General features: G+C 53.7%; 1 protein-coding gene across 2 annotated transcripts in view; it reads left to right on the plus strand.

The window, feature by feature from the left end:
• CNNM4 (cyclin and CBS domain divalent metal cation transport mediator 4) overlaps positions 1-22,594 on the plus strand; it is a 36,460-nt gene extending 13,866 nt beyond the window's left edge. Inside the window, exons 2-8 of one of the 2 annotated variants that reach the window (XM_075563185.1) lie at positions 9,851-9,994; positions 13,135-13,269; positions 13,589-13,758; positions 13,860-13,956; positions 15,274-15,336; positions 19,685-19,866; positions 20,068-22,594. In XM_075563185.1, coding sequence (XP_075419300.1) covers positions 9,851-9,994; positions 13,135-13,269; positions 13,589-13,758; positions 13,860-13,956; positions 15,274-15,336; positions 19,685-19,866; positions 20,068-20,238 — 962 coding nt within the window. In that variant the 3' untranslated portion in view covers positions 20,239-22,594. The remainder of the gene's footprint in view (positions 1-9,850; positions 9,995-13,134; positions 13,270-13,588; positions 13,759-13,859; positions 13,957-15,273; positions 15,337-19,684; positions 19,867-20,067) is intronic. The other variant, XM_075563186.1, reaches the window with a different exon arrangement.
• The last annotated feature ends 3,196 nt before the right edge of the window (positions 22,595-25,790 follow it).

Consider the following 25,790-nt stretch of genomic DNA (forward strand, 5'->3'; position numbering starts at 1 on the left):
TGAGAATCTTGTATGCCCGGAGGCTCCCCAGGCCACGGGGCTCCAGAGCCCGGCGTGTGGTGACCACGCTGCGTCCCCTCCTAGCGAGATGGTAGCTGTTGAGGAAGAGGCCCGGAGGGTGGGCGCCTCCGATAACTTCCAGGCTGGGAAAGTTGTAGAATTCCTTTTAAGTAAATTTTCGGCCGAAGCATAATATAAACAGAGCAAAGCGCACGCATCCTAGCCGAGTCCAGTGGGATAGGTTGCCACAAATGGAACCCACCTGTGTGACCAGGCTGCGCTCCAGAAGAGAGCATTACCGGTGCCTAGAAGGCCTCCAGCCACCGCCTCCGGTCTCCAAACCCCATTTGCTAGTTCTGTTCCTGAACTTTTATCAGCGGGATCACCCAATGTGGACAGACTCCTATGGGTCCGGCTACGCCAACTCTGCTGTAGCGTGACCAGATTCCCCATGTCGGCGGGAGCTGTGACTCACTTCCTTCTCTGTTGCTCCATTCTGCTCCACACTATAATTACACCACGGGGCGCTGGTGTGGTATGTGTGTATGTGTTTGTTTATACCTTGCTTGTAACTGTTGATGGGCATTTGGATGGTTTCCAATTCGGAGCTGCTAGGAAGAATGCTCTCCCACTCTCCGGGGCATGTCCTTTGGGGCATGTGTGCAGGCATTGCTGTCAGAGCTCCGCAGTGTTCCTGGGCGTGGGCTTTCCGCATTGCTTCTCCCAGTGTAGACTCGCACTGTCCCCAGTACTGCAGACAGTGTCATCCGTTTCCATTGAATTCCAGCGAGTCCCCTGGCAATGTGCTGCATCTCACTGTCGTTTTCACGCCCGCTTCCCCAGTGGAAAGAGATCTGGAGCACATTTCTGTTTACTTACCATCCTGCTGGATAACCTCTTTTGTGAAGGCGCCTGTTGCTAGTGTGTTGTCTGTGCCCAAAATGCTATCTAGGATTTCTTCATCATTTCAGTTTGTTTGCAGTTTTGCACATACGCATATGTATGTGTGAGTGTGTGCACACCCACACACAAGTCCTTTGGGGCCTGTATGTATTGCAAATATATTCCTCCACTCAGAGGAATGCCTTTTTACTCTCTTATTCTTTCGATTGCTGGAAGTCCCTAATTTTCATGTAGTCTTTTATTTTATGGCTAGTACTTTTGATATCCCATTTAAAATTCTTTGCCTCCCCAGGCCCTGAAGCCAGTCTCCTGTGTTATCATCTAGAAGCTGTTTTGTTTATCTTTAGTTTTCAGATATATAATCTTTCTGGAATTTACTTGCTGCTTTGGCATGCAAAGAGGGCAAGATTCATTTTCCATTTTTTTTAACCCTGTGGCTATCCAGTTCATTAAGTATTATTCAATGAAAAGATTGCACTGTGCTGTATGTGACCACCTGTCTTTATTTTTATATTTCAGTTTTCTTTTTAACCTTTAGTTATATTTCTATTTTAAAAATCCTTTTATTGGGAGCTCTTACAGATAGCTTAACGTTCCATAGTTCGATCACATCAGACAGTATTATGCAATTGCTACCACAATCCGTCTGGAAACATTTTCTTTCTTCTTGAACTCCTTGACACCCGCTCCTGGGTGTCTGTGCTTAGACTTTCACCATGTTCTGTTGGTCCATTTAGGAGCCACTGGTGACGGAATGGCTGCACGTTGACCTGCTATCCATAAGGTCTACAGTTAGGAACCATCAACCAAGCTTCAGGAGAAAGGCAGGGCTTTCTACTTCCACAAAGAGCTACAGTCTTGGAAACACAGGGGCAATTCTACTCTGCCCTATAGGGTCACAGGGAGTCGTCTTGGTCTGTTTATTTATTTTCTTTCAATGTGGTGATTCCGCTGCAAATAAGAAAGCACGGCCAGTTCAGCGTTTCTACCCGTGCAGCTTGATGTGACGGCATTGACGGCATTCTTCCAGTTCAGTTCCTCTCGTGAGCTCCCTGCCCCTGAGGTTCCCATCCGGCCCAAGCTGCTGCCGTCCCTCCCATCGATCCTGTATTGAGAGCGACTAGGGACCCCGGTGCTGGGCTGCTAGCCACAAGGTCGGTGGATTGAAACCACCCGCTGCCACTCCACGAGGGAACAGCAAGACTCTCTTGTCCTCCAGGACAGAGGTCCAGTCCTGGAGACCCATAAGGCAGTCCCGCCCTGTGCATTTGGGGTACCCTGAGTTGGAATCGACTGGTGGATTTGCTTTTTGAGTTCAATTTATTTGGATCATACAATGATCCAACCAACGTCTACGTAGTAGGCATTCACTTACTATCAATGGACTGCAGGTGGTGAGTTTGGGTATTTTTTATAGATTGTTAGTAAAAGATAATTGTGTGCTCAACACAGACCTATCTTTACTAGTTGCGTCAAACTCTTACTTGGTTTTAAGAAGACTCGGGATATTTAAAGATTTTCTTAGGGCAACATTTTCAGGGATTTATCCACCCTTCGTGGCCCTAGAAAGCCTAGAGCCCATCAGAACTAGAAAATTTTTCATCGCCCCCTTTTGATCAGGAGTCTTCTACAAAATCTTTGGTGAAAATTCCGTACAGTGGTAGCTAGGCATCGTCTAGTTCCTCCGGCCTCGCGGCAAAGGAGAGGCAGGTCTCGGTGACCACTAGCCACACATCTACTCCTGACTCTTACCTACTCTGCCGTTCCAAGTGAATCGACACCACTTGTTGTGCCTTGGGTGGCAAGTTTTTCCGACCCGCAGCCCCAACAGTGAACTAGGAGATAGAAGAGAAGCACTAGGTATGTTACTGTTAACTTGAGCTAGCTCATGGAGCCGTGATCCTAAACCTCTAAACCAAGGAACAAATCCCGTGAGGTGTTTGGTTGTGCACAAGCAGCCTCGTCAGTTAGCGGCTACTCTCTGTTGCTCTTACTGGTTTGTGTTTTCAGAGTGAGACTTTGTTTCTCATGGTGCTAGTACCACATTGTGCAAAAACCTAGAGGTAGAGAACCGAAAATGAAGAACATTTTTAGCATATCTGAGCTAAAGAACTAAAGAAGGAAACAGACCTCAAGTTGCAACGCAGAGCTTCTGTTGGGCACACAGCGGGAATACTTTGAGTAATTACAGGGATCTTGCAGTAAGTTCTGGTACCTGCTATTACTGTGAAGTCCTTTGTTCTTCCTAATGGCTTGGCTGTTCTTAGCCTTTTGCCTGGAGATTTAATAGACTTACGTGGAATCTATAGGTGGACCTGACTTCTTAGAATAATAACTTTTCCTCTCTAAGAACAGCCCTTCTTGGTAAAGGGCTACTCACGGGCACTTCCACCCCTGCCTGCTGAGCTTGGAACTAGCTCTGTGGTGGTGAGATTGTTTTATTTTGTTTTGTTTTGAAGAATAGCCCTGGCTTTGTGGTGCAGCTGCTAATTTCTGAGTCTTGGTCTCTGACTTCACGCTCAGTCCTTCAGACTGTCCTGTCCCTGTGTGCCCTCCAGGAGAGGCCTGCACACCACCCGGGAGGAAGAGGTCACCGTTAGACCTGAACTGGCTCCTTACATCACTTAGGCGACTAAAAATAGGACAAAACAGAAATAAAGCTCTCCTTTGACCCAGTAATCCCTTCTAACAATCTAGCTTAAGCTCATGAAGATATGGTCCAGTGTATTTAATATGCAGATACTTTCATGTCAAAAGGAGAAGGGAGCGCGATGCAAGAGCCCAGTGGGGATTGGGATTGTATGTGCATGCGTACAATGCAACACCATATAGCCTTGCAACTTGTGTGAATACTTCGGAATGGCACAGGAAAAGACCAAGCATGTGAAATATTAAACGTGCAAGAAACAAAACCAACTTGATTTACAAGGATATTCAAATTTGTGGTGGAAATATATGTATTTGGTATGTATTTTATCTAAATACACTTATTTTAAAAGGCCAAAAGAAATACTGTTAACACTCCTTTCCTGTGGAAGGGAAGGTTCTGAGAGATTTTCATTTCCTTCTTTCTCCATTGGAATTCGAAGAAAGCATGTGCACATTTTACCAGTTGCTAGCAAGTTGATTCTGACCTGTGATTTTGCACATGTGCCAGACTCACTCCCACTGCTGCCAAGCCGGTGCCGACTCATGGTGACCCTGCAGCACAGGGTAGAACTGCCCCATGGGTTTTCAAGACTGTGGAAATTGTTATCAGAGAGCAGATGGAAGCAATATGTCCTGTGACAAATAATTCCTCTATGGTGCCTGAAGAAGACGCCCCTGGACAAGGGCCCAAATGAAACCCCTTCAATCCCTACACTGTTTCAAAATGACCTGCACCCAAAAGCCACATCTCAGTTCCCCAAGGGCTCTATGGGAGTAGCAAGCCTCCTTTTTACTCACGTGGAGAGGCTGGTGGTTTCCAACCGCTGACCTTACGGCTGGCAGCCCAGTGTGCATCCCACCATGCCACCAGGGTTCCCTGTAGCACAGGGCTAAACGGGCCCTGTGGGTTTCTGAGCCTGTGACCTTTCAGGAGCAGAGAGCCTCCCCTTGCCCCCTTAGAGCAGCCGGTGGGTTCAGACTGCTGACTTTGCCCTTCGCAGCCCGGCCTGGAGCCCGCGGCCGACTCCGGGGCTCCTTGCACCTGTGCATCCTAGAACTCTCCGCAGCCAAGCACGTTAACCACCTTCAATACCCAGGGTCCCTATGTAAAAGTCAGGTGTACGTGTAGATGTGAGGAGAACAGGGAAATCAGAACACTCACCAGATGGTTGATGATCTCAAGGAATTATACATACGTGGGGTGGAGGGTGCGGGGCCTTCAAAGATCTTGTGGGAAAATTCTATTAACTTTTAATCCCATCTCCCCCCAAACTTTTTGAAGCTCGCTTGTATAGATGTATGTGTATAAAAATTCAAATGCGTAGATGTGCAAATGGTGGCCAGAAAGTACCTGCTCTCCCCTAACTTCAAGAGTGAGGGAGAGACGGCCGGGCCATTAGCAGCTGCGTCCTACGGCAAGGTAACAGGTCTGCCACAGTTCTCCCTGCAGTCTCTTTCGCAGTGCTGACACCAGCCATCTCTTGATGGCGTTCTTCACACCTCTGCTGGGTTTGATAATGTGTCTGTCACAGTGGCTACACCGAATTGACGGAGGGCATCACCATCATGAGGTTTATGAAGGAAGCAACAGGTTACAATTCAGAGTCGAAACTACCCAGGATACTATCAGAATAGCCTCTTCCCAGCCATGCCCCAAACAAGACCTCTTACTGGCCCTCAGCGCTGTGGACCTTTTGGGCGGGCCAACCTCTGCCCTTCTCTAACAAGTATTGTAAAACTCTAGCCCTGACAGTAAGTGGTCAGAGACAATACAGTTCACCAGCAAAGCCTCCTGACAGAAGATGCTCCGCTCTCTGGCCGGTGAGCCGGAAAGCTCTGCGCCTTGTCTCCTGCTGGCTTCCTGGCTCTGCTGCCCCCTATCCCTGTCACTGCTTCACACTACCTCCTCAGTCATAGCTCTCAGTCTCTGGGGTCTCAGGGGCTCCCAGAGCAGGGGCCCTGGGTTCAAAGGGCACACTTCACTTGGAGTTCTTCCTGTGGGTTCCATCCACCTTCCTGCGTGGCCCCAGCCTCTCAAGGGCACCGTGCTCCGTCTTTGTGTTCTTAGCAGGCAGTGGGCCAGGTGGTGAGCGCTAACCAGGAGGTTGGTGGTTTGAACACACCCGCCATTCCGTAAGAGGAAACTGAGGCAATCGGCTTCATAAAGATAGATCTACAGGCTTTGGAACAGTACAGAGCAGATCTCCTTTGTCCTAGCGGGTCGCTGTGAGTCAGAATTCACTCAACAGCAGTGGGTTTGGGTGACGGTGATGTGGTTAGCTGATGGAACGACCCCCTCTCTGCCCCGTGCCAGGCTATGCTGTGGGTACTCGGCCCTATTCTTCATGCTGCCCAGCTGTTCCATCCGTGTGTCACCACCCCCACCCCACCTTTGGAGCTGAGGGTGCTGGGGGCTAGAGGGTAGGCGGTCTGGTTAGAGGAGACCCTGCTGGAGCCCTTTCCCTGGGACATTCCTCACTAACCCCATGGCCCCCTAACCCTGTGGCTCCCTAAATCCATGTGCTCCTCCCAACTCTGGGAGAGTTCCAGCATTTAGAGAGCCAGGCTCCATCTCTGCTCTGAGGTGGTGTCTGAGTGGCCATTTGCCTCCCCAGCCCTGCCCTCAGCTCCACAGGGACAGTGGGCCAGGCCAGCAGTGGGGACCTTTGAGGCCCGCCACTCTGGGTGACCAGGTAGCTTCGAATTTTCTCTCCTCCAGCATCAGAAACCCAGGAGTCCTGGAGCCCAGCAGGGAGATGCATGTGGCTTGGACCGCAGCAGCCTTGGCTGTTGGTCTTTGTGCTGCCTGATGGCCCCACGCTGCCTCGCTGGGAAGAAGGGAGCGGTGGATGAGTCCTGGGGAGGACCCAGGCTGAGAGCATAGGGGTGCTTTCCTGCCCTCTGCTCTGCTCCCCTCCCCAGGCCCCTCTGCCTGCGCCTCACTGTTCATAGCCAGCTTAATCTAACTGGTGGCCTGGGTGAAAGAAGGGGGCGTCCCAGGAAATCAGGGTGTTCAGCAGTCTGCACGTGTAGAGCCTCGGGCTAAGTGTCTTTAAGCACCCTGGCCACCACCCCTCCCCAGGGCCAGGGGAGCACTCTGAGATCTGAACCGAGGCTCCAGAGTAGCCGAGTGTGGCCCTTCTAGGGGCTGTGGACTCTAAAGCCAGCACCTAGTAACAGTTCCTTCCAGGGTCTTGAAGGGACATCACAGATTGCTCACTAAAATGGGCATCGTGCAGGTCTGAGAACCCAGTCAGAAGCGGGGGTCCCTGATCCTGTGGTCCACGTAGTCAGCAAAGCGTGGTGAGCCCCTGCTGTGCCCCAGGCAGCCTGGCAGGAGGATAACCTGGTGAACGGTGAAGTGGGGAGATGAGTGCTGACCTGCTAATGCCCCAGGCAGGCCAGGGAAGGCTCCCTGAGGAAGTGACCAGCCAGGGGACTGGGGCTTTGAGGAGGCGGCATTGAGAGGGGTTGGTGGTCCAAGGACTTGGGCAGGTTGCTCCGGCTCCTGACCTCCAGATCCCCAGTCCCCAGGGAGAGGGGGCAGAGACTTGCTATGACTGCTGTCTGCCTTCTCAATCTCTAGAGGCCCGAGTGCCCTCTGTCCTCTGACCTGGGAGCGGCAGGGCCCCATCTGCCTATCACCGAACAAAGGTTGATCGGGAAGGGTGAAGGACAGAGTGACGCAGAGGGGACCGTTTTGAAATTTACATACACGAAAATATTCTATTTTTAAATATTCTTTTTAAGAAAGAAAAGAAATCATGAATCCCATATACCGTGTGGTTGACATTGTTTGTTTGTTATGATCAGAAATAGTTAAGTATCAGTAATTTCATGTAGTTAAACTTTAACCAAGTATTAATGATGTGTGTGTATACGTGCACACATGAGGGGGCTTGAAAAGTTACTGGAAAAATCTATCTTTTTTAATGAATGTTTTTAAATTGTGAATTAGGTTTTTTTTGGGGGTTTACATTTCAGATCATCATCCTCAACACCACCCCCCCTCTATTCCACCCCCCCCTGCCCTAGCCCTGCCCTCCCCTGTCCCTCTTGGGGAGCTCCATCCTCCCCGCACTCAGGGAGTGTCCGGCCATCCCCATGGTGGACATCTGAGTGGAGCCATCAGGAGGCAGCTGGATATGTGAAGGCAGAGCTGGGGGCAGTTCTGAGCTGGAAATGCCTGTTTGGGCTCTTTGATGTATAATCAACATCTAACGGCTCCAAGTCTAAATACTGACCCCGTGCCCCCAACACCAGCAGGCTCCAGAGAAGGGAAAGGAACAAGATGGGGGCGGAGGGGGGGGGGGACGACGAGGAGGGGTGAGGGGAGAAGACTGGGAGCAGGGAAGGGTTCCCAGGAGCACAGATGGTCATCCGAGGCTGAGACCTCACCAGGGCAGGGAAAAGTTCTGCTCCGTCCAGAAAAGATGCCCACTCTGGTCAGACCCATTAGAGAGAGTCTCGGGGCTGGTTCAGCCGGGATAGCTGTACCCACTCACCCCTCAGCCAGGCACCTTTGTGTGAGGGGCAGCCTCGGAGGCTGCAGGTCCTTAGAAAGTACCTGTCATGAAGCAGGCTGCCACAAGAGGGCGGCCCAGACGCGCCTCAAGCCACGGGGTGCTGGGTACAGGCAGGTAGGCAGGCTCCTGCTTGGGGCTCATCTGCAGAATCCATGTCCTCTACGGATGCCGCCAGCTTCCCACCAGATCTGCTCTGGGCAAGAAGCTGTGACCTGAACCCTGAACACACACACACACACACACACACACACACACCTTCCCACTAAATCTGCACACATACACACACACACACACACACACACACACACACACCTTCCCACTAAATCTGCTCTGGGCAAGAAGCTGTGACCTGAACATACACATTCACACAAACACACCACACCACCCCCATCCCCACCCTGAGCCACCCTGATTCCCAGAAGCAGGGCCTGAGGCAGTAGGAGGCAGCGTGCCCGCCCACACAAGAGCCTCTGGCCTATTCCTTGTGTTCTACTCGCCCCATTTCCCCCTCCGCTTTTTAAAATTATCAAAGGACAACATGCCCATTTAAATGGACCCGGAGGGCAGAACAAAAAGGCCCAGAGGAAAGACAATCAGGGCCTCCAGGCCTGGACTGAAGCCACTACCCCGCCTTGCTTCTTGGATGGTCCCGGGCAGAGGCTGGTGTGTGTGGGCGTGTGCCACGCCTCGGTGTGCACGCATGCCCTTGGTCCCACGATTTGCGCTTTCACTCAACAGTGTATTGGCTTCGTTCTGCGTCCGGCTGTCCCGTGGTCAGGACGTGCGCCCTGGTGCTATATGTTTATGGTGGACCGGGTTTGGGGCAGCTATAAAGAATGCCCTGACTGACCCCTTTCGGCTTGTGTGACGTTAGTAGCTACGTGACACCCACCTCGTGGTGGGACTTCTGGGCCCACGGTTGCAAAGACAAACAGAAACCAAGCCTGTTGCCGGGGAGTCCGCTCCAACTCATAGTGACACCCTGTCAGTGTATCTTCACAGGAGCCAACTGCCACAGCTTTCGCCAGCAGAGTGGCTGGTGGTTTCAGATTGCCCCTTAGGCTGCTCCAAACCTGTGTCCCCACAAGCCCTCTTGGCTGCCTCCCTGCCAGGGGCACAGGAGGGGCCTGGGAAGCTCTGCCACCCCCCACCCCTGCCACCCCCAGCTTCTGGGGAAGGCCCGCCTCCCCCCTCTCTGCCTCACACCTTCCACTTGCTTTATATTGAGGCGTGACTTCTCTCTAGCTGTAATCCCTGCCTGCCTAATTACGCTCTGCATCAATTTGTTAATGGCTTTAAGAACTGAGAGACTTGGCCCGGGACAGTGTCACAGCCCCTGGATCAGTCTGGGGACATCTACCAAAGAGAGTCTTGTGTGAGGGACTGTGAGGCTGGACCACGTGGGCCTCAGGGTGGGCAGTATCAGCCCCCTGTCCAGGTCACTCACTGGTCCCCAACCATGGACTCTCTGTGCCCACCCCAGGTTGCCAGTATGGCTCCTGCCCATCCCCCAAGATTCCCAGACACCCCTGCTAAGTGACACCAGGCAGGGCCTTGCCATCCCATCCCATCCCGTCCCATCCCATCCCATCCGACAAGTAGTCCAAAACCAAGTGCATTTAAAGAAATAACACTACTACGCTTGGTCTTTGCTCTTATTCAAGCCACTTCTGTTCACACTAGGAACTCTGAAGTAAGTGAAAGGGGAAGGGTCCCCACGCCCCCAGACATGCCTCCTTTGCTCTGTGTGATGCACTGCCTTGTCCCCACAGGGAAGTCCCACCTGGCCATCGTGCAGAAGGTGAACAACGAGGGCGAGGGCGACCCCTTCTACGAGGTCCTGGGCCTGGTCACCCTGGAGGACGTCATCGAGGAGATCATCAAGTCGGAGATCCTGGACGAGTCTGATATGTACAGTGAGTGCAGAGCCCCTGTCCTGCCTGGGGTCCCTGGTTGGAGAGTCCCCGGTGCAGGACCTGGGGCAGTGCCTGCCAGCACCGTCATGTGGTCAGTCATAGTCTTTAAAAAAGATTAGTATCAGACCAGTCCCAAGAACATCACACAGGCAGAAAGCAAAGTGTCCTTCAAAAGACAGGAAAGAAAGAAAAGATCAAAGTGGGCATCAAAAGAGACTCTGAAACTTCATCATGAAGCAGCTGAAGCAAATGGAAGCAGTGAAGAAGGAAGAGAGCTGGACAGAAAATCTCAAAGGGCAAAGTAAAGTCTACTGAAACGTGCAAAGAGTTAGAGTCAGAAAACCAAAAGGGAAGACCATCCTCAGCAGACCTTAAGCTGTGAGAACTCAAGGAAAAAGTCAAGCCTCGAGTTGCCTTGTTGAGAGATCCTATGGGAAAAATATTGAATGATGCAGGAAGCACCAAGAGATGATGGAAAACCACACAGTCACTGAAACAAAAGGAACTAGTCAGCATCCAGTCATTTCAAGAGACAGCATATCAGCAAGAATCAATGGTGCCGAAGGAAGAAGTCCAAACTGCACTGAAAGAATTCGGCAGAAACAAGACTCCAGGAATTGACGGAATACCAATTAAAACATTTCAACAAGCTGATGAAGCACTAGAAGCATTCACCTGGCTGTGTTAAAAAGTTTGATGACAGGTACTTGGCAACTGTCTGGAAGAGAGCCATCTTTGTACTCATTCCAAAGAAAGTGACCCAGCAGAACGATCAAATTGTAGAACATCATCAATGATGTCACAAGAAAGTAAAATTTTGCTAGAGACCAACCGACAATGGTTGCAGCAGTACACGACAGGGCTAGTGGTCAGATTCAGAAGAGGATGTGGAACCAGGGGTGTCATTGCTGACGTCAGATGGAGCTTGGCTGAAAGCAGAGAAGACCAGGAAGATGTGTACGTGTGTTTTATTGACTGCAGATGCATTTGGCTGTGTGGACCATAACAAATTGTAGATAGGCTTGAGAAGAATGGGAATTCTAGAGTGCTTCATTGTGCTCATGCAGAACTTGTACATGGATCGAGAAGCAGTTGTGCAAACAAACAAACAAAAAACAAAATCCACGGGAATATTGCATGATTTAAAATCAGGAAAGACATACATCAGGGCTGTATTCTCTCACCTTTTCAATCTGAGCAATGCTGAGCAAATCACCAGAGAAGCTGCAGTGTATGAAGAAGTGTGCAGTATCAGGATTAGAGGAAGGCTTGCTAAGAACCTGTGATATACAGATGACACAACTGAATGCGAGGGGGCCTTGAGCCCTTGCTGGTCAAGGTCAAAGATTTACATCATGCAGTAGGGATTACAATCCAATGTAAAGAAATCCATACTGCTCACAACTGGGTCAATAGGTGACATCATGATAAATGGAAAAAATTGAAGTTGTCAAGGATTTTGTCTTGCTTGGATCCACAGTCAATGCTCAATGGAAGCAGCAGCCAGCCGATCAAACATCGGACTGCACTGGGTTCATCTGCTGCACAAGACTTTGTTAAATTGTTGAAAAGCAAGGATGTCACTTTGAGGCCTAAGGTGCACCTTACCCAAGCCACGGTATGTTCAGTTGCTTCATATGCACGTGGAAGTTGGCATAAAGCCTGGAGAATCGATGCTTTTGAACTACGGCACTGACACAGAATAGTCAACGTACTGTGGGCTGCAAGAACAGACTCACCTGTCTTGGGAGAAGTACAGCCAGATGTTTCGTAGAAGCAAGGACACAGAGACTCTGCCTTGCACATTTTGGACGTGTGACAGGGAGAGACTTTTTTGAGAGAGAGAGACTAGTCTTAAAAAAGGACCTCGTGCTTGGTTAAGTCATCGAAAAAGAGGAAGACCCTTGACAAGATGGACTGACAGTAACTCAAACAGGGGCAATGCTAGGGATGGAGCCGGACTGGGCAGGGTTTCCTCTGGGAGAGGCAGGGTTGCTGTGAGTCAGAACAACAGCCCCAAAGCATTGTAGCCGACAGGCATCCTGGATGTCCAACTCCTCCAGGATGCCACTCTGCGCCCTGTTCCCCATCCTCCTTTGAAAACACCCCCTCACATCGCTGAGAAACTCACAAAACCTGGAAGAAATCTCCCGTGGTGGTGGGTGCTGTCTAATCCCAAGTCTGAGGGCCGGGCAGAGGTGAGCCAAATGCATGGGTCAGAGCCCAAAGTCACAGCAGCTCTCGCCTCTGCAAAGCGCAGTGCGACGGGGTGAGACCTGCACTTACGGGGCTATCAGGATAGATGCCGCCTCCCAGGAAGACCAGGGTCTTCAGTCACACCTGCTACTGAGGTAGAGCCAAAGATGCCCCTGAGGCCGCAAAGGGTGTGGCTGGGTTATGCTCTCTGCTAACATGGAATCTGAAAGATGTCCCCACGGAACCCTTGATCAGTCAGGTCCTAAGCCCACCTGAACCCTGCCCGTTAGCGTGGTGGGAAACGCCCTTCAGAATGGGACTGCAGCCACAAGTTCGGCGTCCACAACTATAGAGCAGCACAGAAGGAATGGTGGCTAGCAGGGCCCTATTAATTGACTACAGCTCACCAGGATTTTATAGAGCCTTGCTTTACTTGCTGTCTAGAGGCAGGGGTGGAGAGGCTTTGTCTCATGTACTTGGGACACGTCGTCAGGAGAGACCAGTTCCTGGAGGAGGGAGGACATCCTGCTTGGTAAAGCAGAGGGGCAGCAAAATAGGCGGAGGCCCTCCACAAGGCGGGTGGACACAGTGGCTCCAACAATGGGCTCTGCCCGAGGATCGATTGTGAGGAAGGTGCAGGGCTGGGCGGTGTTCTGTTCTGCACACGGGGCCGCTTTGAGTCGGAGCCCACTGGGCGGTTCCTCACAGCAGCAGCAGAGCTCGCTGGACACCAGTGCGGGGTGACCTGTGTGGGCCCTAGTTAGCAGGGAGGCGGCTGCCTCCACTCCTGCCCACCTCTGGGCCTCCTGCCTGGCTGGACGCCCGCTGTTCTGGGTTGAAGAGCCCTGCATATCTGGGAGGTGAGAGGTGGGTGCGAGGCTTTTCCGAGGTTCTCAGAGGGAAGGGTTCTTAGGCAGGCTAACTTCCAGTTCTTCCTCTCGCAGCTGACAACCGAAGCCGGAAGCGGGTGTCTGAGAAGAACAAGCGAGATTTCTCCGCCTTCAAGGATCCTGACAATGAGCTCAAAGTGAAGATTTCCCCTCAGCTACTTCTGGCTGCCCATCGCTTCCTGGCCACTGGTAAGCGCCCCGGGGAAGATGCTGAGCTGCTGGTGGGCAAACAGCCCTGGAGGGAGAACTCGTGGGCTGAGGGCTGAGGCCCAGGAAGCTTTGGCTATAAGTCAAGTAGGCTGCTCCCATTTTACAGATGAGGAAACTGAGTCACAGAGCGGTCGGGTGATTGGCCCAAGGCCGTACACACTGAGGGCAGAAGCCTCTGGTCAGGCCCAGGCAGGCAGACGAGAAGCCCCCTCCTCAGGGAGGGGTAGCACTGAGTGATGCGTCTCCAGGGAAGGCCTGGCCCTACATGAAGGTGTCCTCTTTCTCCCCGTCCTTGCAGAGGTGCCTCTGTTCAGCCCCTCTCTCATCTCGGAGAAGATCCTGCTGCGGCTGCTCAAGTACCCGGATGTGATCCAGGAGCTCAAGTTTGACGAGCACAACAAGTACTGCAGCCGCCACTACCTGTACACCCGGAATAAGCCGGCCGACTACTTCATCCTCATCCTGCAGGTCAGCGCCCCTCCCCGCCGGCCACGCCGGGCCCCGGCCGGTCGGTGTCCATGTCGTCATCCCTCCTTCCCTGCTGTGACCTGGCCCCTGTGCTCTTCCAGGGGAAGGTGGAAGTGGAGGCCGGCAAGGAGAACATGAAGTTTGAGACGGGCGCTTTCTCCTACTACGGGACCATGGCCCTGGCCCCGGGCCCCTCGGGTGAGTGCGCCCCTTGGGCTCAGCTGGCCTCCAGCAGCCTGCAGTGGCTCATAGGCAAGGAGGCTGTGTGTACTGGTGCTTCCGGGGGGAGGGCACGGCTGGACTGCAGCTGCCAGGACTCTGGAGTCTCTTTGGCTGGAGTCCCAAGGACGGAAGGGAAGAGAGAAGTGAAGGGGATTTTGAATAGAGGCCTGGAGCTAGCCAAGTGAGTGCCTTGGAGACAGTGGGGGCAGGGACCTGTGGGAGGCCTAGAAAGTCCCTGGAAGTGATAGGAAGTGAGGAGCCGTTAGCTGCCACGGGGCATGGGGCAGCGCGGCCAGCAGAGTCCCAGTGTAGCTCCCCATGGCTGGGACCGTGGGGGGAAGGTAATGAGGGAGGTCAGTAGTCATCAGGGGAGGAAAGAGTCCATGTGGACAGAAGGCAGGGCATCCAGCCAGAACCTCTCTGCTGGGGCAGGTGATAAAGAATTAGTTTTCCAAGGGGGTTAGCCACTGCCTTTGGTTTCAGGGCTGTTTGCAATGGAATGACGGGTCTTGGGACTAAAGTGGAGACTAGATGCCTTCCGAGAGAGGTTAGCCATGCTCTACAGAAAACCAAACCCACTGCCACCGAGCCTAAAGCGGGTTTTCTAAGGCTGTAAATTTTCACTCCTCTTTCTCCTGGGGGGCAGCTGGTGGGTCGGAACCGCCGACATTGTGGTTAGCAGTCCAGCTCTGACTGAGCAACGCCCCAGGGCTCCTTCCTACAGAAAGACCTCAGAAGGAGCCTCCTGCCCTGGCTGCCCTGGTGCCCTCTGCTTTTCTGGCCTGGGTGGCTCAAATGCTTCTGCCATAGAGGCCTGCCCCTGTTCCCTGCTGGGAGCATGGAGGAACGAACCAGGCTCCTGAGCTGGGGCCTAGAGCCAGTGGGCTGCCTGTGCAGCCTCAGACAGCACTTAAGAGAGCTTCTCTGCCCCCCTGCCAAGAGCACCGCCCCTCTGACCAGCTGGGCACTGCTGCCTGGTAGGACCTGCAGGTCCAGGCGATTCTCTGCAAGGATGCCTCTGGGGCCTGGGTCCGTGGCCTGGGCTCTGTCCCTCTGCTTGTAAGCCCTCAGTATCCACTTAGAGGACGGAGGACGGCAGGGAGGCTGCCTGAGAAACTCTAGACTCCCTGTCGGAGCAGCGGGTACTGTCCGGGCTCGGCCTGCCCACCCTCCCAGCAGAGCCCTGCCGTCCCCTTTCTATGCCAGCTCAGCCTGGCCCCATCGGGTCTGCCTTCGTTCTCGTGCCAGTTGGTGGCTTCCTGCCATCATTGATGTTTTCCTCTTTTGATCCAGTGGCTTCCACCCCGGCTGGGTGTCCGCCTGGCAAGCGGAACTCCCTGCTCTTCTGGCTCTCAGGTAATGTGGCACGGCTGGAAAAGGTCTCTCTGGTACCTGTCTCCTGCCCCACATGCTGCAGCTGCACTAACCCGCCCACAGCACCAGGAGGCACCCCACCTGCTCAGACTGGTGGACTGACCCAACGTAACGCTGGCTCTGCTTTGCCCTCACGCCCAGCTCCTGGGGTGGCCTCTGCTTCGCTCTGGAAGGGCCTCCCCAAAGGTCTGTGAGAAGAGGCGCCGTTTTCGCAGGGACACTCACTCAAAGCCAGACAGACGGAGGGCCACTTCTGGCCAGGCCGCGCAGGCCTCCTCTCTCCAGGCTCTGAGAGGTCTCTCGGTCCCTCACCAGCCTGGTTCCCTCTGTGTTGGGGAGGAAAGGGGACACCACGCAGGTGACTCACCATCTCCTCAGTGTCCTCAGAAACTCCTTGTGCCTCTCTTCCCAGACTTGCTGCGCTAGGCTCTTGCTCAGGGGAGGCCGCCAACGCAGCAGCCATAGAGTCAGCCTGCCCTATGGACCCCAGCCCCGCGGTGCTGGCCCGCTCACTGCCCTCTCTGAGAGGCCTGGCTTCCTCCCTGAGATGGGAGCCGTAGGCATTGTCATGAGGACTGCTATAGAATGCTTAGTCGGAGCATTTTATATTAATTGGACAATTACATTTACTATCATTGGGGTAGGGCTAATTGATTATTTTTGTATTTTCTCTATTATAATGGAATTAAGAAAATCCATTCAGAAGAATTTAGGAAAAGGTCAAATTTCCCAGGCGTCTCCCATCCCTCCCTGTTCCTGTTCCAACTCGGAGCAAGCCCGTAGAGAGCTGCCCGGACGGTTTCTCAGCCGTCATCTTCACCGCGGCAGACAGCCACGGCTTTTCTCCCCTGGAGTCGCTGGTGGCTTCGAACTGCCAACCTTTCACTTAGTAGCTACCGTACGTGCTTAACCATTGCGCTACTAGGGATCTGTTTACATGTTCATACAGTCGGGTAGTTTTGCTTCTTGCTGAGCACACCTTTCTGTTTTGACCCGCTGCCTTTTATAACCCAAACCAAGCTGACTGCCCTTGAGTCCCAGGGTGAGCCTGTAGGGCAGGGTAGCAGTGCCCCTGTGAGTGTCCACAGACCGTAACTTGTCTGCAGGAGGAGAAGACCCTGCTGGCGGTTTCAAACTGCTGACCTTGGGGATCGGCCCCCAACTCGTCACCACCACACCACCATGGTCCCTCCTGCTTTTTATAAGGAAACCTACAAAGGTGATACGGGCCTCGCGGTCGCATGTGTGCGTGCTCTACATGTGGCTGAGTCCTGGGTTCTTTCTAAGGTGCTAAGAGAGGTGCTCCTCTAGGCACTTCCTCTTCCGAGCCACGCCACGTTCCAGGGAGCACACATCCCTTCGTTTGCTAATCCCCTTCCTGAACATTCCCAATGGAAGGCTCTTCTTTCCTGACCCTCTTATAAACCTCATTCTGCCTGAAACCTTCGTCTGTGTGTAAGATGACGTCTTCAGAATATTCTTTCGGAAGTGAAATTACTAGGCCCATCCAAGCCCCTGCTTTTTTTGACGTTCCATTCATTATTTTGTTTTCATCGGGAACGTAAACAGAGGCTTATTTAGAAACTTAGGAAATGGAAAGCAGAATGAGCAAAGCCTTTCAAACCCACTGCCCATCAAACCAATCGTAACTCACAGTGACCCTGTAGGGCAGAGCAGAGCTGCTCCCTGAGGGTTCCAAGGCTGAACCTCTGCACTGAAGCAGCCAGTCTCGTCTTTCTCCCACGGAGCTGCTGGTGGATTCTAACCATTGACCTGCAGGTTGGCAGCCCATTGCGTAATGCTCTGTGCCCCCAGGGCCCGTGGGGGGGTGGGTATTAAGACATGGTAAAGCCTCCATTCCTTTCTCACTCACCGTGATAGTACTGTGGCTTCACCAGTGGGGAGAGAATCGGGAGCGACTCCCCAGGGTGATTCCCGGGAGTCAGAGGTCACCCACCGACCCACCCACAGTGCTCTCTCCTTCTCCGCTGCACACCATCATCCAGGGCTGTGCGGAATGCACTGGCGACTCCAGGGCTGGAGGATTCATCAGGGAACTCAGAAATGCAAACGCACTGCCAGTTGATGCCAACTCACGGTGACCCTGTAGGACAGGGTAGGCCTGCCCTGCGATGAGTTCCCAACGCTAAATCTTGACGGGGGCAAAGTCTCGTCTTTATCCCACAGAGTGACTGGTGGTTTCAAGCTGCTGACCCTGCAGTTAGCCCCTCTCACAGCCCCCACTACGTCACCAGGGCCCCACTGAGGTGCTAACAAGTCACAGCCCCTAATCATAAATGGCTCAGGACAATAGCCACGTCTCAGGCCTGCCCAGAGGCGGGCCTCTGTCTAGTGCTAGAGCCCTCCTCCCCTCCACCTCCTCAGGCCTCTGCCCTGTTAGGCAAGTGCTGCAAAGCTCTGCCTATATTGCACCCGCTGCCCTTGGCTGCAAGGGCTCTGTGCCCTCGCTCCCTCACCAAGTGCCTGGAGGCACCCCACTCTGCAGCAAACCACCTGCCTCAGCCTCGCTGCTCTCTCACCGTGTCGGCCAAGAAGCCCGTGGCTGCCCAGCTCCTGGTTCTACTGCCGCCGTTTCTCCGCCATTGCTTCGCGCTGCTTCTTGCTGACAGCACTGCCGCCTGGGTGTAGGTGGGATTGAAGGTGCACAGCACTTTCTGGTGGTGGCCAAGCCCCTCCGGTGGCTCGCTTTAAGCCTGGCAGGATGGGACAGTCCCTCAGTCGTCCTGTCAGGCTCCTTACTTCAATTGCAGGGTCCCATCCCAACAGGGGTTCCAAGCACCCTACCTGCGGTAGTTAGCACGCTAACATCCCTGGAAGGCCATTTAAAAGCCTTGAATGGCACACTCAGAAACCAGATGCCTCCTATCTGATTCTGTGCCTGTCCAGGGTCTCTGTTTTTAATAGGTCAGGTCACTAATTTGTGTTGGTGTTAAATTCTGTTTCTATTTTGGGGGTATGAATAAGCATCCATTACAAACATTCCAAATAACTAGTGTGGAATATTAACTAATAGCTAGTGTGTGTGTGTGTGTGTGTGTGTGTGTGTGTGTGTGTGTTAAGAACTTATCCAGGAGTGTCACTTACATGGGAATGAGTGATACTGGCACGCGACCCGCCCCCTGATGGTTGTACATGTCCAGTCATAGACTGCTCCAGATTGCGTGGTCATAGGTTTATGAAAGGAAATCCAAGCTTTGCTAAAGCTCAGCGAGTTGTACCCACTTCAGTCTCACTGAGCTAAAAGATGCACTGGACGCTCGGTCGCCTGAAATTCTGGTGGTTTGCCATTTTGGCTGGGCTATTTGTTCGACTAGCTAACTAGCCGTTAACTAATGAGCAAAGCGGCGCCCACTCCTCGTTAGCTTCTAGCGAGCGAGCATGAGTTTGCATTTTACTTCGCCAGGCACCCTTTGCTTTCCTCCGAGGGTCTTGGCGACACAGGCTGGTGACATGCAGTGATGTGCATAGTGCCCCCGCATAGTGCCCCCGTGGAGGCAGCAGGCAGGTTCCTTTCTGCAGCACCCGCTCAGGGCTGGGATCACCCCAAGGCCGGTGCTGCCTCTAGTGGCAGGAAGAGCCGCAAAGCCCCATTGCCTCCTGTCTGCAGAGCCCAGCGAAAGCTGGGGGAGGCTGAACACTGGGGCCCCTGGGATCCCGTGAAAAAAAATCAGCCGCCCCCTCTGCCAGGCCAACGGAGGGAAAGTGACTGCTTCCACATGCCACTTCCTGCCCCGGGGAGGGTGGAGAGGGGCACCCCTGCCCTCCGCTTCCATGAGAAGAGGTCAGCTAGGGGCTGTGAGCGGGCACCAGGGGCCCAGCAGACGCCAGGGTAGGGCTAGGACTGTGTTGCCCACCCACCACGCAGACCATGAACAGGACACACTCTTGACCCCCAAAGGGCATTGGATCGCGTGGCAGAGTACACACTGTGCCCCCCACCGTGAACATGATGGAGGCGAGTGCTGCCCATGTCGTCCGCTGTCCCTGAGCCGAGACAGCCGGCATTGCCTTTGATCGCTGGTTGGCGAATGAGAGGCTTTATGGCCATAAGTTCTCCGTGCCCTTGACTTTTCTCCCTGGTCTGTGCTCGCTGTCCTTGGGAAAGCATGTTACTACTTGATGCACGGCTGGTCTTCCGTGACACACTAACCCCTTGCTCGGAGAATGTAGACCTCCCGCAGGAACAGCTTCCACGTAGTTGCTCTTAAGAACTACCTCCTGTCCCTGGGGATGGGTGCAGGCACCGCTCCCCGGCTCGTGTGGGCGCCTGGGTGGCAACTGGCCCCAGCATCTTCTGCTCTCCCCACAGAGCGCACCACGTCCTATCCCAGTGCCCTCAGCCGCTCGGCCTCTCTCAGCTACCCGGACCGCACAGACGTCACCAGCACCTCTCCCACAGCTGCCGCCAACATGCAGTTTGGCAGCTCCGCCCTGGGCCAGTACACCTCTGACTTCAGTGTCCGGGCACTCACGGACCTCCAGTACATTAAGGTGAGTGTTTCGCAGGCCCTCCACCTGGCACGAGCCAGCTCCCTCCTCCCCGGCAGGGGCCTTGTGACCCGGCCACTTCTCTCTGCAGACCCCAGACGTGCGCTCTTGGAAGCCTTGCCCCTTAGTTGCCCGGACCCCACCGTCCGTTCCGGCGTCTGGTCCGTGCTGTCTGTCTGTGAGCCTCTCCCTTCCCTCCTGTAGATCACCCGGCAGCAGTACCAGAACGGGCTGCTGGCCTCCTGCATGGACAACTGCCCTCAGTTTCCCGTGTGCACGGACAAGCCCGAGCTGCCCGTGGTGGATGAGACCACGACCCTTCTCAACGAGTGCAGTTCCCTGCTGCGCAGGACTTCCCACGAGAGCGCCATCTGACAGGAGGGCCCGGGGGCCCCCGCCAGCCCTGCCGGGGTCCCCCCAGTGGGCCCGCATGAAGACAGGAAGCCAGAACAAGACAGTGCGTGGTGGCCGCGTGAGCACCCAGAGGGCCCCCTGCCCCTGGAAACCAGGCCCTCCACCAGGACCCCGGGACCCGCTCCAAGCGCGTGGCTGCTCGGCCCCGGACAGCTTGAAGCAGGGGGCCAGCTCCTGTGAGAAGACGTGGTTTGGGGTTTTTTCACTGAGAGAATTTCTAACATTGCTCCTCTTTTAAAATACCATCATTTTGGGAAGGGAATGAGGAAACAGGTAAGGGACTTTTTTTTTCCTTCCCCCAAAACTCACCCTAGGAAGCAGTAGCCATAACCTGCTCCCAGCCACGACCTTTGGTCCGTGCCCCGACTCGACTCGGGGATCCTGCTTCTGCTGCTCCCTCTCCAGAGATGGCACCCCAGAGGTCGGCTGGGGGAGCGCCGCTTCTTGAGAGGAAGACGCGTCTTCCCAGGAAACAGCGCCAACCAGCTGCAAGAACAAATACCTGGGGCTCGTGTGGCGTCGCTGGGGGTGAGGGATTCCGGATCCTTGTGATGGGGGCACAGTAAGCCAGCGACAGAAGAGGGGCACGTCAGCTCATGGCAATCACTGGACCCAAGGGCGCTCCTGGAACTGCTGAGGGCTCCGGCGAGTCTGGGCTCCGCAGAGGCTTCTCTCTCCTGCCCACGTTGGTTTGCCTCGCATCCGCCCCTTTGGACTGCTCTCCCCTCTTGCTGGGCTGACTGAAAGTGTCAGGCAGGGTCTCATCCCTTTAAACAATGCTGACCCCTGCTCCTCAGGCCCGGTCCTCACTTTGACCAAAGGTTTTCCCTCTCTGGGAGGGCATCCCAGTTTGAAGGGACCCATCTGGGTCATTCCTCTCGGTTCCAGGGCTGAATCTGGTTGTAGGCGTCTGCATTGGTCATGACTGATGCTGCTCTCACCCGCCCTTCACACCATCAGAAGGGAAGTTGAGGCTCCTTCGCTGGCCCTCGTGGCGTTTCTTTCTAGACTGACAAGCCCCCACCCGTCCTAGGGCCTGAGGAAGAAGGGACCTGTTGAAAACCAACATGAGCAGGTCGCCATGCCCTTGCCTGTGACCAAGGCTAGCCCGACCTTGCTCACGTGGCTTCCCCCTGAAAGTCGTATAACCGGCAGTCCTGTTTTCCTCATGTCTGTGATCCTGCTGTGAGAGGCCAGCGTGGCTTCTGCTGAGGCTTTTGGTACTGCGCCCTGAGAGCTCTACCCTGGGAAATCCTTCCCCAGCGCCGGCTCCGTGCGGCCGGCCCAGGGCCTGCTGCTCCACAGCTCCGGCCTGGCGCTGGTAGCAAGGCTGTGGGACCAGGGCCCACATCGGCCCGTTCATTGGGTGGAACAGGAGCCGAGGCCCACGATCCAGGCCAGGGAGACTGCAGGCCTTCTACCTGAGTGTTAACTTATTCAGTTCCCTTGGCCAACGGGGTCCTGTCCCCCAAGTGCTCTGCTTCCTAGGTTCCCAGGGAGTCCTAACTCTTGGGACCGGGACAAGTTTTGCACCAAGTATACCCGCCCCTGCCCAGTTAGAGGGTTTCCCCGCACACAGAATTTACTCGCAACACCCTGGCAAGAAGGTAGTGACGCTTGTGGGCTTTCGGCCATAAGGGACAGATCCCAGCTAGACCTTTGTTCCCCTGGAGGGAGACCCCTTAGTTGTTTTTTCTTCTAGGAGCAGCTTGCTTTCTGCGACCGTGCAAGAGCTTGCCAAACTGTGTCGCTGAGAAATCTCGGTCCCCTGGGGGCAGAGGGAGCGGGGCAGCAAAATGCATGGCCCGAACCAGGTAGATGCGTGTGCAGTAAAAGGAGCAGGTACACTCACTTCTACAGCTACCTCTTGGCACACACACGGTTCCTAGCAACAGAAGACCCCGCCTCCTCCTCCCCCACTCTTCCCACCTAGAATCAGTTCCCACAGAGGGTCATAATTATCTCCAAATATTACTGGTCTGATGACTTCCTCCTCCCTGTGCAATTTTTCACTTCCTATTCCAACCTCCGGTTCCTGGGCTGAGCCATACCCTGGAACCGGCCCACCCCTGCATGTCTTTCCCTGGAAGGGAGACCTTCCCAAACGGCATCCAGATGGGTAGGCAAGTCTCAGCCGCCATAGCAAATAACGCGTATTTATTTTGCATAAGATTTTAATTTGTATATTTTTGTGATTTTTCTTTTTTTGGCATTGTTATAAGTTTGACTCTCGGGGAGTTTTGTTGTTAAGAGTCTTGTGTCTTTTGTCACAAAACAATGGATATTTGCTAAACAATATATGGAATTTATTTTTGATTGGTAATAAAAAAAGAAATCTGTATAAATATTGGCATGTGTGCGATTGGGCTGTTTCGCATCAGTTGCTATCCTTGGAGTCAACGCTGTTATAAGGCCATGCTGAAGGTCCCCGGGGTGCTTCCTTGTAACAGCAGGTAGGTGAACTTAGACACGCACGTACTCCTCACGGTCTGACATTCTGCATGTACTCAGACTGAACAAGGAGCCCTAGGGGTGTAATGGCGACGAGTCAGGCTGTAACCTCAAGGTCAGCAGTTCAGAACTGCCAGCCGCTCCCCTGCAGAAAAATGAGGCTTTCTCCTCCCATAAAGAATTACAGTCTTGGAAACCCACAGGGACCATACTACCCTGCCCTGCAGGGTTGCCATGAGTCCAAACTGACTCGTGGCAGAGCTATTTTTCAAGACAACAGCGAAAATCTATGCTCCAGCTCCCTTGTATAATGACAGTGTTATTTGGCAGAGCACTGGGGTATGAGAGGTGAGTGTAAACCAGCCGTGATGGTTAAGGTTGTGTGTCAGCTTGGCTGGGCCACGATTCCCTGTGGTTTGGCAGTTACCTATTGCAATGCCGTCGTCGTCCACTGTGATGTGAGGTGACCTGGTCATTAATCAAAACTTGGCATAAGGGGGAAATGAGGATGATCAGCTCAGATTCCCGGCAGCGCCGCTGAAAAGGCCTGCCCAGTCTTTAGGTTAGAAGTCTAGCACAGATCATGGGTACCACCTGGAGGCCAGCCCCACTCCGGACCACGGGACTTCATGGTGACCCCACGTGTCCTGGGATTTTCCTTACTGAAGCAGGTGGCTAGGCCTGCCCCCACAGTGCCACTGGGTAGTTTGGCACGGCCAGCCCGTAGGCTATACTGCTGCTGCTGTTAGGTGCTGGCTCCACGACTTAAACAGCGACCTTAGGGCGGCAGAACGAAACGCCACGTTTCGAGCCCATTGTGGCAGCCACTGTGTCAATCCATCTCGTTGAAAGTCTTCTGCTTTTTCGTCGCAAGTTGAGTACAAATAAACTGGTGCTGCCTGGATGGGAGGGAACGTGTGTACACATGGCGCCTCCTCACTCCCTGAGGGCTGAAAGCTAAGAGGAGCCAGATCTTCCCGTACAGTCGCATTGTTCCGTATCGTGCCCTTGCCTCCCTGTCCATGCTTTCCCAGGCTGTGGTTCCGGCATGGGGTGGCTGCCTCTCGCAGCGAGTGCGCCGTCCGCTCCTGTGCTGCCAGCGTGGGGCGCACAGGCTGTCAGGGAAGGCGTGTGTGATCACGGGGGTCTAGACCTGTGGGGGGCGACTCAGCAGAGAAGACAAATTCGGGAATATGTTTGAAAGGGGGCGGCACTTGGGTAGGCAAAAGGGAAATGGCAAACTGAAAGCAGAACAACTACAAAAGCTCGTGTGTAGGTGGGCAAAGTACGTTTTCCTAATCCGTTTGCTCCGTGATTCCACACACGGGCACGCCCCTGCTCCATACCTTGTCGGAGAGTTTACCACCTCGTGAGGAGGATGATCACACGGGGCCTTCCAACTGGCCATCTCTCCTACCGGCACACGGTTTCCAGTCTTTGTGCGGTTCGTGTCCTTCACTGAGCCTGTCCAATGTCCGTACCCCCAATCACCTTGCCCCCAACAGCCTCGCCCTAGCTCCTTGGCCTCCTTTGCTCCATGTTGTTAAGGTGGTGTTAGGAGCGATTGAGTCGATCCCTGTCCACAGCTCTGTGCACAGCAGAACAAAACCCTTCCCGCTGCCCTGTGCCTTCCTCACGTTGCTCCTGAGCCCGAGCCCACTGTTGCAGCCACCGGTGTCCAGTTTCATACTTTGGGCATGTTGTCAGCAGACCCCAGTCCCTGGAGAAGAAAGGCCCTCTGTGACTTTTCCTCCATAGCATTTATGAATTATTCAAATACTAGATATGAAAACGGTGGTTGCTATATTTAATCTCTTCTCCCGGCATTGGAATCTGAGCTCCCAGTGGCGGGGACTCCACATTCCCACCATTAGAACAGATACAGTGCAGGCACTCGGAATTTTTTTTAATCAATTTTTTTATCGTGAATTAGTTGGGTGGGCACGCGGGTGTGAATGACTAAGTTAGCACTGGGTGCTGGGGAGCGGGGAGCACATAGTTCCTAGAACCTCGGCCCAACCTAGTCAAGATAAGGGAGGCATCTGGGGGAAGTGGTCAGAGCGAAGGTTTGAGAGAGAGTTGGCCAGTAACAGCAGTCGGGGGTGGGTTTACAACTCAAGGGAAACTAGATAAAACATGGGAATGACCAGGAAGGAAAATGGCCCAGCAGGAGCCAAGGAGGGTACTGAATTCGAGAGGCAAACGGCTCACTGATGCTATGGCTGACTAACCAGGGGTCGGGCAAAGAACGGTACAGAGCCAAGGAAGAAGCGGGTGAAGTGCTACACGGGCTCCTGCCCGCCCTGGAGGCCTCTTAGAAACTGGAGCGCACTCAGGTGCAGTGCAAATAATGGCTGTGTTCTCCTCTTTCAAGTTTGATCCCACTTTCTTCCACTCAAAGTGATTGGTTTGCCCCAAGCACTTAGCAACAGGTTCATTTCCAAGGGCATCTGAGACGTGGAAAAAGTACCTTGTTGAAGGTCAGGCGGTGTCTCCAAATCTGCAGGGAAGTTCATTGTCTCTCCTCTGGAGCAGTGCGTTCCCAGTGAATGACTTTCCAGTCACGTGACTCACTTCAGGTTCCCCCTCAGGGCCAGCATTGACAACAGTGAACTGAGGGGGTTGCACTCCATTATAATGGCTGCTTTCCACCCGCTATCCCCTTAAAGGGAAACATGACTGTGCGGTGGAAAGTGTAATGTCTTTCTGTTTATTCTGCCATCTCGAGTGAAGCCAACTATTCAAAAGAGCTGATCACAGCCACCACCTGGTCTAGCACAGCTTTAAACTTACAATACAGAAGAGATCCGCACTCGTTCACTGCCATTGAGTCAATGTGAAGGACGGGGTGGAACTGCCCCTGTGAGTTTCCGAGATTGCAAGTCTTTATGGGAGTAGAAAGCCCCGTCTTGCTTCGTTGGAGCTTCTGGTGGTTTCGCACTGCAGGCCTTGCGGTCTGCAGCCCAATCATGACACCGCTAGGGTTCCCAGAAGAGACACCATGACTACTTTCTAACCCTTTTAAGATTGAATTATTTTCTGCTTTGAATTTTTTGTTGAAA

Source organism: Tenrec ecaudatus, chromosome 11, assembly GCF_050624435.1.
Source record: "Tenrec ecaudatus isolate mTenEca1 chromosome 11, mTenEca1.hap1, whole genome shotgun sequence".
Lineage (NCBI taxonomy): Eukaryota > Metazoa > Chordata > Mammalia > Afrosoricida > Tenrecidae > Tenrec > Tenrec ecaudatus.